This window comes from Lates calcarifer, linkage group LG9 (assembly GCF_001640805.2).
Source record: "Lates calcarifer isolate ASB-BC8 linkage group LG9, TLL_Latcal_v3, whole genome shotgun sequence".
Taxonomy (NCBI): Eukaryota; Metazoa; Chordata; class Actinopteri; family Centropomidae; genus Lates; species Lates calcarifer.
The window spans coordinates 10778610-10791167 of NC_066841.1; the positions used below are offsets into that span (position 1 = coordinate 10778610).

General features: G+C 41.6%; 1 protein-coding gene across 3 annotated transcripts in view; it reads right to left on the reverse strand.

Moving 5' to 3' along the window:
* Positions 1-316: 316 nt before the first annotated feature.
* The window catches only part of unc5cb (unc-5 netrin receptor Cb), a 108520-nt gene continuing 96278 nt past the window's right edge, over positions 317-12558 (reverse strand). For all 3 annotated transcript variants that reach the window (XM_018685217.2, XM_018685218.2, XM_018685219.2), the window contains 8 exons: positions 11793-12155; positions 9118-9205; positions 8780-8951; positions 5473-5706; positions 4609-4758; positions 4343-4507; positions 3382-3560; positions 317-2190 (listed from right to left, as the gene is read on the reverse strand). In XM_018685217.2, coding sequence (XP_018540733.1) covers positions 2031-2190; positions 3382-3560; positions 4343-4507; positions 4609-4758; positions 5473-5706; positions 8780-8951; positions 9118-9205; positions 11793-12155 — 1511 coding nt within the window. In that variant the 3' untranslated portion in view covers positions 317-2030. The remainder of the gene's footprint in view (positions 2191-3381; positions 3561-4342; positions 4508-4608; positions 4759-5472; positions 5707-8779; positions 8952-9117; positions 9206-11792; positions 12156-12558) is intronic.

Genomic DNA, 12558 nt, shown 5'->3' on the forward strand with positions numbered 1-12558 from the left:
ACGCATATCAATATGTGCTTTAACATATTTCAGACATCTGGGTAAAACTGTTATCATTGGTTGATTTGTGTTAAAATATGCCTTTTGACGATTTCTGTGTACAGAATACATCCCCTCCATTCTACCACTATGGCTTGTGCCTTATTTAATCTGTACATATGTGATTATGATAGTGTACGAGTGGATCTGGATAACATTCCCCAATAAAACAACCATTTGTCTTGAGGGCTTGTCTGCTTATGTCACACACTGCTGTAAGATTTGTGTTACTTAATCTCACAAGCCAAACAAAAACCTTCTCATGCTCCCTTTCCAATGTTGCATATAAATATAATTTATTATTAGTCTTAAAAATTCTTTCTTACACTTTGTACAATAACTTGACAGATGAAATGCAAGCAGTTGCAAGGAAACATCATGAGTGCCAAAAACAGACAGGCTACATTCTCACTATACACAATAATAATCATGAAGCTGAAGAACAACCAGGGAATGCAAAGGCTAGCCCACTGAGAATGTAAAGATTGTTTCAAAAAGATGCAAAGTTTGCATAGACGGCTTTACGAAAACTGGGACAACTGCCATTAAAAAAAAAAAAAGAACCAAGAACACTTGAACAGTCACAAGTGCTGCTGCATCAAAGGAATGTTGCATTTACAACTATTATTTTTTTTATGCACAGAGTCAGTTTCATTATAATATTGATGGCTTCTGTCATTAATGTACAACCACAGAAGTCCGAGTTAGAATCTCCATTCTCCTCCAAAATTACAGATGGATGTCATTCACTTCTGAACACAAGAAATGACACTTTGTGAAATGACATTTGACATTTAGATGATCACCTTGTGTATTAAATTTAACCTCATACACTGTATGTCAATTATTTGGTAAAAAGCAGTCATACTCAGTTGCATTGGTCCTACAAAAATATACTTATTTGATTCCCTTCTCTTCAGTATCTACCTCTCATCTCTGCCTATTCTCTTTCATGTAGATGATATATTGAACAACATACCAATCATCAGCATCAGTCATGAACATTAGTCACTTTGGGAAAGTAATGTTGATCGCCTTCTGTTTAGGGGTAATAGACTGGTGGAACTGGCCAACTGGCCTGACTCAAACAAAAAAACAAAAACAAAAACAAAACATGCAAAAACAATTCAACTTATCAAAAAATATTTCAAAGACTTGCAACTAAAGAAGCACACATACTTCAAAAAAACAATAATTATACTTAAAATGAATAAAAAGTATTAATATTAGTTACGACAGCAACACTAAAACAGTAAAATGGTTACATCATTGATTTCCTTCTGTACATGTAAATGTGGCTGACAGGATGAGTCATTACTGCAAGAGTCCACCAGGAGGTGCTATGACACAGTCAAACATAATGAAAGAAGAACCAAAAATGGGAGGACACAACAAAGTATTTCCTTACAGGCAGCATAAAATACAAAAAAAGATATGTATAAATAGGCATATTATTAAATACAATGTTATCACAGAACAAATTCTCATCTGTGGAGTTGCTATGGAGACTGATTTCTGGAGAGTGAGAGATGCTTCCACTGATCCAAGCCGTGCTTCCTTGAATCCTTTGACCTCTGATAGGGTGTCACCACTTGGACTGTTGTCTACAGCAAGGGCATCATCTTCATATCCGCACAGTCCATCCAAATAACCGGACAGCTGTTTCCAAGGAAACTAGAGCCAAAAATATCAAGTTGCTCTACTAGAGAGAGGAACAGCCAGAGAGAAATGACTGGCAGAGATTCTTGTTTACCCTCCAAGTTTTTACACCCTTTGTTGCCAATGTTTAACTGGGTCATGGCTGTGTAGGCCTAGCTGTGTTTCTATCTTCTTACTTCTTTGAGTGTACACACAAGCAGCGTCTGTGAGTGCATACGTGCATTTGTCACTGTGATGCCAAATGACTCCTGCTTTTGGGCATCCCCCCTCTTCTTATTTTCTTTTTATGTCTTCTTCCTCCCTGGAATGTCACACTCCCTGGTGGGCAGATGTCAGTGCTCAGTCACTGAAGGAACAAGGCTGTCATGGCGTCCCATCTCCTCCAGTACCTGGGCAAGGCGACTGAGATTGCCGTCGGGGAAATGCTGGGCTTCCCACAAATCTAGAATCACTCCTGTGGGACTGGATTTGGTGGCAAAGTAGTTAAGATACCTGAATGAAAGATTGTGACAAAACAGAGAGGGTATGTTAGGAAAATCTGGTAAATTATTAACAGAGAGAAACATTTCAATCTTTTTCCATTTCTTTCTGTGGTCACCTTTCTCCTCAATAAGTACATAACCATGTCACAACAAGAAAGTGAGTGCTTATGTGCACGGTTGAACAATATATCCTTAAATGTATTTGTAGTGGGAGAATCAATGGTAATTTTTCCTCTGATTTCTCCCTATAAACCCCTGACTTTCATCTGGATTTCATTGTTCCTGGGGCGAGAAGGTGCTGATTTCTGTAGTTTAAAGAAAATCAAGTTCTGTTATGACAAGCACAACAGAGAAAATACCTAATTTATAGACAGTTCAGAGAAAAGTGGTAGAAAATGCAAATGAGCTGCTGATTATGCACCAAAATCCCTTTAAGTAATTTAGAAAAAGTGTTTCTGCTGCAAATGATATTTTCAAAATCCTATTTTTCCCCACAGATGTTTTTTATCATCTGTCACCTAGTTTATTATATTCAAAATAAAGACTCTCCCCTTAAATGAAAAATAATGAGCCCTATATGCTACTAAACCACTGTTCTGTAGGAATCATGGGTGAATGAGGCTGGTTCAAGTTTCTCCTCTTACACTCTCCCTTCATTCGCATCACACTCTGTCAGTGGTCTCGTCAATCTGCAGCTGCTGCCTGTGATAAGGCTGCCCTGCTGAGCTGGGACCTTATAAATGGACACACACTGCACCTTCATCGCACACACAAGACTATCATAGACATGTGAGTGACGTTTTGAAAGGAGGAGCGACGTTCTATCTTCATCTCTCACTCTCTCTCTGTCTCAGTTCGGTCCGGCTCAATTCATCTCAATTCAGCAGATGCTTATCAATATGAGTCACATTCCCAAAGAACAATTACATTCAAATGAAAAGAAATTAGTTATCTATAGTTTTATTTCCCATGCGATCTTGTTGCCTCCCTCTAATGAAGACAGTGATTTGGCACTTTAAATTGCACATTAACAACTTTTTGAAGATGAGGTCAATTGTGTATTTAGCTTTTTCTACAGCAAGTCACTCTTATTTCCAGATAACAGCCTGTTCCTGTGGCCAGACTGTGACCACCAAGGGCCTCAGTCTGAGTCACCGTCTCACTCCTTTTCTCTCTTGGGCTGCCCTGTTCCTCCACCCACCTGTCAAGGTTAAGTTTGTGGGCCAACATCCTCCAGTCATTGCCCCTGGTCTGTGGTGCGTCCAGGCTGCCACACAGCTTCTGTCGAATGGAGACAGGGATGCGGAAGGCATTGGGCCCGACCAGTGTGGTGATGTTGCTGGCGGGGTCCAGCAGAGAGGTGTCAATGCTCTGGGAATCCTGCAGGAAGAGAGAGGGAGAGATAGTTTGAAGGAGAGACAGAGAATCTAGCCAGTGGCTGCAGGCGGCATGAACATAATTTAACACCATCTCACAAAACGAAACATAATGTAGCTCAAATGGATTTGTAGCACAGAAAATTTCTGGTGCTGGGTTCTATAAAAAGTGAAAATCATTCATTTCATTGCCATCCATTTATTGATGCAAGCTGAGTGATTTTCAAATATATTGCATCTGGAGGATTAAGTGCTGGAGGTCTGGCTACAGAAACGAGAGCAAGACCCAGAGACAAATGAACCAAGGCCAGGCGGGGACACAGCTCTGCACTGCATGTACTGTAATTCATCTCATTACAGAGCACAAAGCCTGAGTGCTCCTCCATCCCTCAAGCTCTATTCTCCCGGCCAGATGGCCTTTGTGAAGCAAGACCAGCACGGCTGGAGGGTGATCACCACCCCACCCCTGCTCCTCTCTGCTTTGCACTGGTCTGTCATAGGCAGGACTGTATGAGGGCCACAGAGGCAAGACTCCCTTGTCTCCCACCCTGCCGGTCTTTGCGAACATTGCAAAAAGAGGGAAGAGGACATGGGAGAGAGGGTAGATTCACTCTCACAACTGAGAAACAATGAGCACCAAGTGGTGGAGGAAATGCAAAAACTGAGGTGACAAGAGTTGCAACGATCTTTTAAGATTTTTGTGATGCATTGCTCATATCTAGACAAGGAAAATCATTGTTTTGAGCTGTTACAAATTAAGTGGAAGACTTAGGTATCAGACTCTACCTCTGACAGTGTAGTGTCCAGCTGAAAAATCTGTCCTTCTCCTTCCACTTGGCGCACGCATATCTTACAGGCCAGGTCCACTGTGCTGGCAGAGAACCGCTCCAGGGTAAAGCAACAGTGGAGGTTCCTCTGTGGGCCGCTCCACACTTGCTGGAAGGAAAGCTCCTGCAATCATGCGGAGAAAGGCAGAAGAGGTTAATTATCTGCCGGAGAGCACGTGACACCGTTTAAGGCCTTCTCACTGAAAGAGTACATGGCAGGTTTACCTGGTACTTGGCTAGTAGTTTGCTCTTCCACAACGTGTGGGGGACATCGTGGATGGAAAGTCTCAGGTTGTGGGTGCTGTCTTTAAAGTTGAGAGTCTTTGGTTCATCCAGCAACTTCCCACCCATCTGCTTCTCCATCTGCAGGACTTCCTGAATGCATAAACACACACTTGATCAGTATACAAAACCACACACACTGACCTCAAAGCAATTTTTACTTTTCTACTTTTGTGCTGCTGTAAACTGTTGTTGCGCCTTGTTTGTTACAGCGGTTTCTTGCAAATGTTCTAATGGAAATATACAGATGAAATGTTTTTTTTAAATAGCATATTCAACACTTTTCCTCAGGGCTTTATGAAACTGAATCTGGACCTGCTATCAGAAACCGGCTTCAATGTCCTTGCAGCAGGATCACTATCACTTCTCATTACCCATTTCCAAACTTAATAACCATGTTCAATATCCCTACTCGGTATAATAATCCCTCCTTATCTTTCCTCCATGTAGGTAGATGGAGGTATTAAACAGAATTGAGGTGGGGAGACAACACAGGTACGTGGATAAATTTGGCTTATTTTGTGTTGGCGGAGCAACTGCATCTTTCTACCAGGAGCAGTGAAGCTATTCAAATGCAAGCGCTTGTCTCCCCTTATTGTGACACACCAACACAAAGATTTCTCATTCTGCCTCCCACACCTCATCTGCTAGCTGTGCCTACACACACACGTTGACAATTCAGTCAAAATGACAAACTCACAAACATCATTAACGCTTACAAACACATTTAACTCCTGCATAACCTTTAGCCAACACAGAGAGATGGGGGAAAAAAGGACACACACATGTAACATGCTATGCATTTACCTTGAGCGCATCCTGTGTGTCATCCAGGCAGTAGACTCTAATGTGATACTCCATGGCAGGGCAGGTGACAGGACCGAAGATGGCTAGTTTGAGGCGCTTGATGGTGGCAGCGCTGAGAGATTGGCCCACGAGGCAGTAGGTGCCCAGCGTCTCTGTCAGGATGTGGCAGGCCTCATCATCCATTTGGATGTAGCACGGCGTGGTGAAATTTTCCTCCCCTACCACCACTACATCCTACAGTGTGGACAGAAAAAGAGAGAGAGTGTGGGAGATAATAAGCTAAAAGAGCCAGAAATAGTCAAGGGTTCTGTCATAATTTTGTTGCACTGTGTGGTTGGAAAAAACACCATTATGAAGTGGAAAAAGATGAAAACAAAAGAGGAATGATTAATAGCATTTCAAAATAGACCAAATCTGTTGATCCAGCTCTCTCCCACCTAAGTTTCCATGTATTTTTTTCATTTGTTGGCAAGTAAGGCCAAAGTATTAATCATACAGAGTTAAAATGAGTCTGACTTCACTGTTACTTTTTGTGTCTACAAGGCCAAACTTATCCAAACTTATGCTCTTCTACATCTGATTTAATGCTTTTTCATTCCAAGAAACAGGCCTATTCAATCTAAAGCACTATAATAGCTATAATATATATATATATATATATATATATATATATATATATATATATATATATAATGTTATATGAAACTGAGCAGAATGTTAAGTTTATTCCATTTTTGTTTTGTTGACAGAATAGATCTAGTGACTTTGTGAGTGTAAAAACAATAAAACCTTAACTTGTCAGAGTTGTAATCATTAAATTGGATAGAATAATTAGTCACAAGTCACATATATGACCAAACATGTTGTTACATAGGAAACTGATAGCAAATATGGTAGCATGTATGCAGTGATACCAGTTTATCCAGTTTCATGTTTAGTTCTTTCAGTTTAATTGAAAGCGAACAGAATTCAAATTTCATTTTAACAAGGGAAAGTACAATCAGGGGTCATGGCCTTTTCACATAAGCTGTGTCCTTTAGAAATTACACTTAGTATGTGTGTATTAGTAATGTCTGACACTCTGCCATTGTGTATGTGAGGTAATGGAAGAGTGAGTACCAAGAAGACCATTTGTAGTTGACCCCTGTAAAAGCACTAATGCCAGGACATATTTCTCTTTCATTAAGCCTGTCTGGTCTGTGGGAGCTAATGTAGCCCACTCTCCCTCTCTCTCTCTCTCTCTCTCCTCTCTCTCTCTCTCTCTCTCTCTCTCTCTCTCTCTCTCTCTCTATCTTTCACCCTCTTTCGATCTCTCTCGATCTTGCTTTCTCTTCCTCTCTTGCTCTGCGTCTTTCTCTCTCTAATCCAAACACTCCTGTGAGCAGCACATTGGCATTAATTCAGCTTATTATGAGAGACAGAAGAGGAATTACAGTATTTTATTGTGAGCTAGGCCGTTTAACAGCAGTATTATGGCTGATCATTAGACTCTTTAACTGCTCCTGAGGGATGGTGCTGGGGCTCCTTATTGGGGGATAATTAGAACACACGGTGGAAAAGTAGGCTTTTGTTTCATACATATGTGTGCAAACAATCAAACATGCAAATACACACATTTTCACATGCACTCACAGCATAATTTATTCACAAATTTCTGACTGCATTCATCAGCAGAGATTTTTTTTTTCTTTTTGAGGCACAGGAGGATAAATCTTTGTAGGGTTACTGAAGCAGAAAGTCCCACATGTTCCTCATTATATGACCTCCTGTCTTCATCATCATCACAACACCATGTTTCCTCAATGACACTGTGTGGATTTTGTGTGTGTGTGCACGCACGTTTCAACGGGGGATGAGTGTTGTGTCATGGATGAAACTGATTATTCTCACTGGGTGGTGATGACTGTATATGTATTTTATATATATATAGTATCTATGAATTACTTCAGAGGAGCTCCTCTCTCCCGTTTCTGCTGCAGTGATGAATACACATTCTGACAGAGCATGTCATATAATGCAATATTTCACACATGCAGCATGAAGGCTGGCCTCAGAGGGAAGAGAAGCTCTTATAAAGGAAGCTCTGCGTCACCTTGGATATTACCATCTGCATTTCTGACAGGTCAGAGATGTAATCAATAGTTATTTCTTCCTTTAAAATAGTTAGTTTACACTGAGCTTTATTGGCTGCCCCCAAGTAATTCATCAATGTCAGTAAGGCATGTGGGACCAGCCTGGTAGGTTTTTTTCCTGCACCAAGTCATATCGAGGAGGAGGAGTCGAGACAGTGACTTCCTGGAAATGATGTTATTCAAGCCCCTATTCAGTGACGAGTGGAGAGAAGTCTATATATTGGATATAGGATGTTCCTAAGTACTTGGATTTTCCCAGTATGTGATCGGTCAATATTCCTGCATAGAGTCCAACTAGTGCATTTTTCCAGATTTCCTGGTAGTGCCCTCTTTGAATTTATAACTTGTTAATTTAAACCACGAACCTATATAAAATAAAATCCAAGTTCTTTTGTGCTCTGTATTGTCTTTCTGCTGCTTTTCATTCTGCTTGCTTTACGAGGTCCCGCCGCCACACAAATGCTTATGGTTCAATTGTGAGCACCTTACCCTTTAAAAAGGTCTCAGCAAAGTCCTGTCTATAAGAATTCATTAAAAATCACATGGAGGGAAAACTGACCCAGAAATACTCTCTTGGCTGTTTTTGTGATGAAGGTGGATGTATTGTTTCTCTACAAATGATCACCTCTCGGTAATTGGACTGTGTGTGTGTGTGTGTGTGTGTGTGTGGTGCTGCCCTCAGCAACCCAACTTATCATCATCTGCTCTATTAATGATGGGGCCTGCAGGCACAGGGTTTCCAAAAACACAAGCACAGCGCACACGCACATACACACAAACAAAAACAGGTATTCATAAAGGTACAAGAAAACAATCTGGGAAAAAACAGTCCCAGTCCTCTCCCTGCTATCAGAGATCTACTATTTCAGTACCTGGTTGCAACAGGGGTTTCCTCTGAGTGCTGAGCTGCACAAACAAAGCAGGGGAAGTTGATCTCCTTCACCTCACGCTATCTTTTGTCTCATGCCATTTTATCATTTTGTTTTCCATAATACCTTCTCCCGTTGCTGAATGCTGAGTAGAATTGCAGCTCAAATGCAGAGTGGATTATTCAACAGATAAATTACATCTGTGAATCTTATTTTAGGTCACATCATTTAAATACTTCACATGACCGTCAAAAGCACATTTTCAAAGTTGACCGCACAGTTTTCATCGGGCATCTGACATCTCACCTCCCACTGGCTCTGCTGTGACTGGCTCTTGAGCTGGATCAGCCAGTCCTGCTGGCCGTCACACACGGCGCAGTGGTGCATGGTGATGATGACAGGCCGAGTCAACAGGGCCCCGGGGGGCCCACAGCTCACCACGGGGCTCAGGACCGTTTGGCCGTCTTCCACTGAGGGCCTGCAGGTGGCACAGAGAATAACACACTTACGCATAAACACAAAACACACAAATGCCATTTGGGTGATGATGTGACAGCACTCTCTGTGTTATGCGTGACATGGCAGAGCTCTGACAGGGGTAAACACGGCTCTGGGGCGTTGATGTGGCAGGCGGCGCTGCGTACCTCATGTTGTCCTTCCTCTGAACCGTCACGTACATCTCATACACTCTGCCCTGAGGAATGGCCCCCGCTGGAATTAGCAGACTCACCCCTGGGGAGCACAAAAACAGAAAGACACACAAACAAACAGGCATATATAAGAATTGTGAAGTTGTCAGGTAGACCAGAGGAGTCTTTTTTAGCTATTTGTACTGCCAATAGCTGAATCACTGAGAACATAAAGAGACACATCAGGCTGGGATAAAAACTAAAAACTCTTAATATTTGTATGATATACTATATGTCTACATGGTGTATGAGCTACAAACTCACTAAGCAATCAAGTCTAAATGTAATAGAACGTCCTTAATGGTTTACTGTTTAATGGTTTTACTTGTAATAGGTATATCTTAATGTAGTACTGCAGAGGTAAAGAGCAGTTAAAGCCCCAGTGAAAAGTGATAATTATTTTTCTTGGAAAAGTACAGTAATAATCCCAACTCCCCCCAGTCCCACATATAAAAACTATGGCCCTTTACTGCCTTTTTCTACGGCATCAGGAAATGATGTGACATTTCATTTCTAAAATCAATGGTCTCTCTACTCGTCATAGCATTCTCATATTGCTGCAGCCGGCATGATTTACATTTTTCCATCTCAGATTGATTTGATATGATGTCCTGTCCGATGTGTGTGCGTGTGTGTGTTTTTTCTTAGTACCCTACCACCCACACTCCCTCATGCATACACACACAAACACACACTGTTTCTCTGTCTGGAGGGGGGTTTCTCAGATAGCTCATTGATTTCCCATGTCCTTGTACTGAAGTTTTCAAAAGGTGACAGACAGCTTCTCTTTCCAGCTAGCAAGGCAATCACAACTCTGCCACGGGGACGTCTCACATTCTGCCACTCTCCCTCACAGCAAAAGCTTCAAAGAGATCAGAAATGCATTTTAAGATGCAAAATACCAAACAGCCACCCCGACACTGCCACAAAATATTTCATTACCCAGACACATGAACAGATCAAATATCAAATGTGCTCTTTCCTCTCCCTCTGCCTATGTAACATGATGAGGTGGCTGAGCGCAACCAGCAGCTGAGAACATTTTTACAGGAATCATAACGAAAAAAGAAAAACTTAAGAAACTTAAGAAGTCGGCGTATCCTTTAATGTCGCTGCTAGTTTGTCTGAGCCTGTCAACATGCATCTGTGGCATGTTACAAGCAGCCCGCATGGTTTTGAAGTGAGGACAGCATGGCTAACATAAGCTGACTGAAACAGTACACCTCTGCTTCAGTACTCACACACCTTAGGTATCCATCAGCTCTTGTCATACTGTGTGCGGTCAATACGCTGATAGGTTACATATGGTTTAGCGTATTATTTCAAAGTCATGTCTGTGTGTGTGTAAAGGTTACCTTGGTAGAGATGGTGAACTATTAGAGAGGCAGCATTGGGTAATGCTGGAGCATTTATAAAGATAAAATAGAAACAAACATTAGTTTGGACCATGTGTATTGATCAATATGATGCTGTTAATGCTGCTATAAATGCATGAATGACATTTGAGACCTAAAAGGCGTTTTTTTCTATATAAATCTCTCAATAACTGAGCTGTAATATGCCCATATCTCCATTATTTACTGGTAGATGGAACAAGTTGTTTTAAAAAGTAACTTTCCCAGTTTAAATTAACTTTCTTTCCATGTCAAAAATCTGACAATAAAGGCACAGAAATCACCTTATAGATGATCTGTTTTAAGGTGGATTTTCACTTTAAAGGTTCCGTGAAATCATATCATCCTTAATGAGATGTATTTCCTGTTGAAACAGGTCAGTGTAGGGTCAATCTTAAAATCAATGCATCAACATTTTGGGAAATATGATTACTTGCTTTCTTGCAGAGAGTCGATGACAAGATCAATACCACTCTCAAGTCTGTCAGCTAAATATAAAGCTCCAGCCAGCTAGCTTTGCTGTGTCCTAATTAACACGTTATATCTTGTTTGTTTAATCTGCATAAACCAAAGTATAAAAATGACAAGTTGGGTGCCAGACAATTTCTTGTCTGAGTGCACTGACTTCTTGGATTGACTGCTTCGTGTTGTTACCATGAGGTTGCCAGGCAACGAGCAGAGACATCAGGAAGTTATTGCACCCAGCCAAGAAAGGAGTTTCAAGTGCCCGTTTCATGGGATCTCTAAGCATAACATTTTGGGTTAGGAAGATCATCACCAGCCTATTATGAATGAATGAAGAGTGGCCTGCTTTGGAGCTCATGGGAAGAGGTGATGAATGATCTCCTCTCCATGTCAAACTAGGATTTTATCTTTTCAGTATGCACATGTGCATGCGCGCACATACACAGACACACACACACACAGACACACACTCACAGACACACAGTCACATGTTCTTATATGGTACATAGTGGTAATATTGCTAAATACTGTGAGGAAGAGTCTGAAATAAAAAGGCAGTTAGTGAGCATTAAGATGAACTAAGACAGAATTTGCTGGAACTAGCTGATCTCTCTTTTATGAAACAGATTTTTTTCTTTGTTATACTATGTTATCTCAGCTTATTTTGAAATATACAACCCGGTTGCCTGGTTAAAAATATGAATATGTACTGAATCACAGACCAAAACAGGAAATTGTGAAAACTCTTCTTCTCATTTTCTAGTACAGTACCTGAGTTTGGCACAATGAGGTGCCCCCCCTGGGAGCTAAAGGAGCCCAGGGCGGTGCAGGATGGATCCCTGGTGCGGAGCAATGTCTGGGTCTGCGTGCGTCGACCCATCGTGCTGTCGCTGTTGTCCAGCAGGCAGTGCGGCAGCTTAGGTGACAATTTGGAGGAAAATTCCCCTCCCAGGTCGTCCTGTGGAGTCACTAAGCCTGAGGAGTTGTACACCTTAATCTTCAGGTTGGGAAGAGGGTCCAGCAGAGGGGAATTGGTCATGGGGATTTTGTCAGCCACATCGTGGAGGGCGTAGACAGGGCCACGGTACATGGCGGCTGCTGAGGTCAGGTCAGGGGGAGCTGTTAGGAGATCAGCTGGAAAAGAAAAGAAAGAGAGAGTAAATCTCTAAAGAGAAGAATTGTGGTCAGCATATACTCTTTCTGACAGTGAATGTGGAGAACTGGTAACTTGAAACCGAAATAACCATGAAGAAATGAAGCATTGGCAGCAATCATCAAGACTGCTGCCTGGCTTTACTCATTTGTTTTTAACTCATTAGGGAAGTCCACTTCACCACCAAGAAACATTACTCAGTTGGAGAAGTTATAGGCGCAGCTGTGATTCATCAGCAACAGATGGCATCACTAACACTCAGTTTACCCAGTAGGTACAAGGATGAATGTTCAATAGTTGGGCTGAGTGGGTGGAGCGAGGGCAGTGGGAGCTCTCTGTCCTCCAGCTTCTCCACTACCTTCCAGCCCTCTCTATTTACTAACA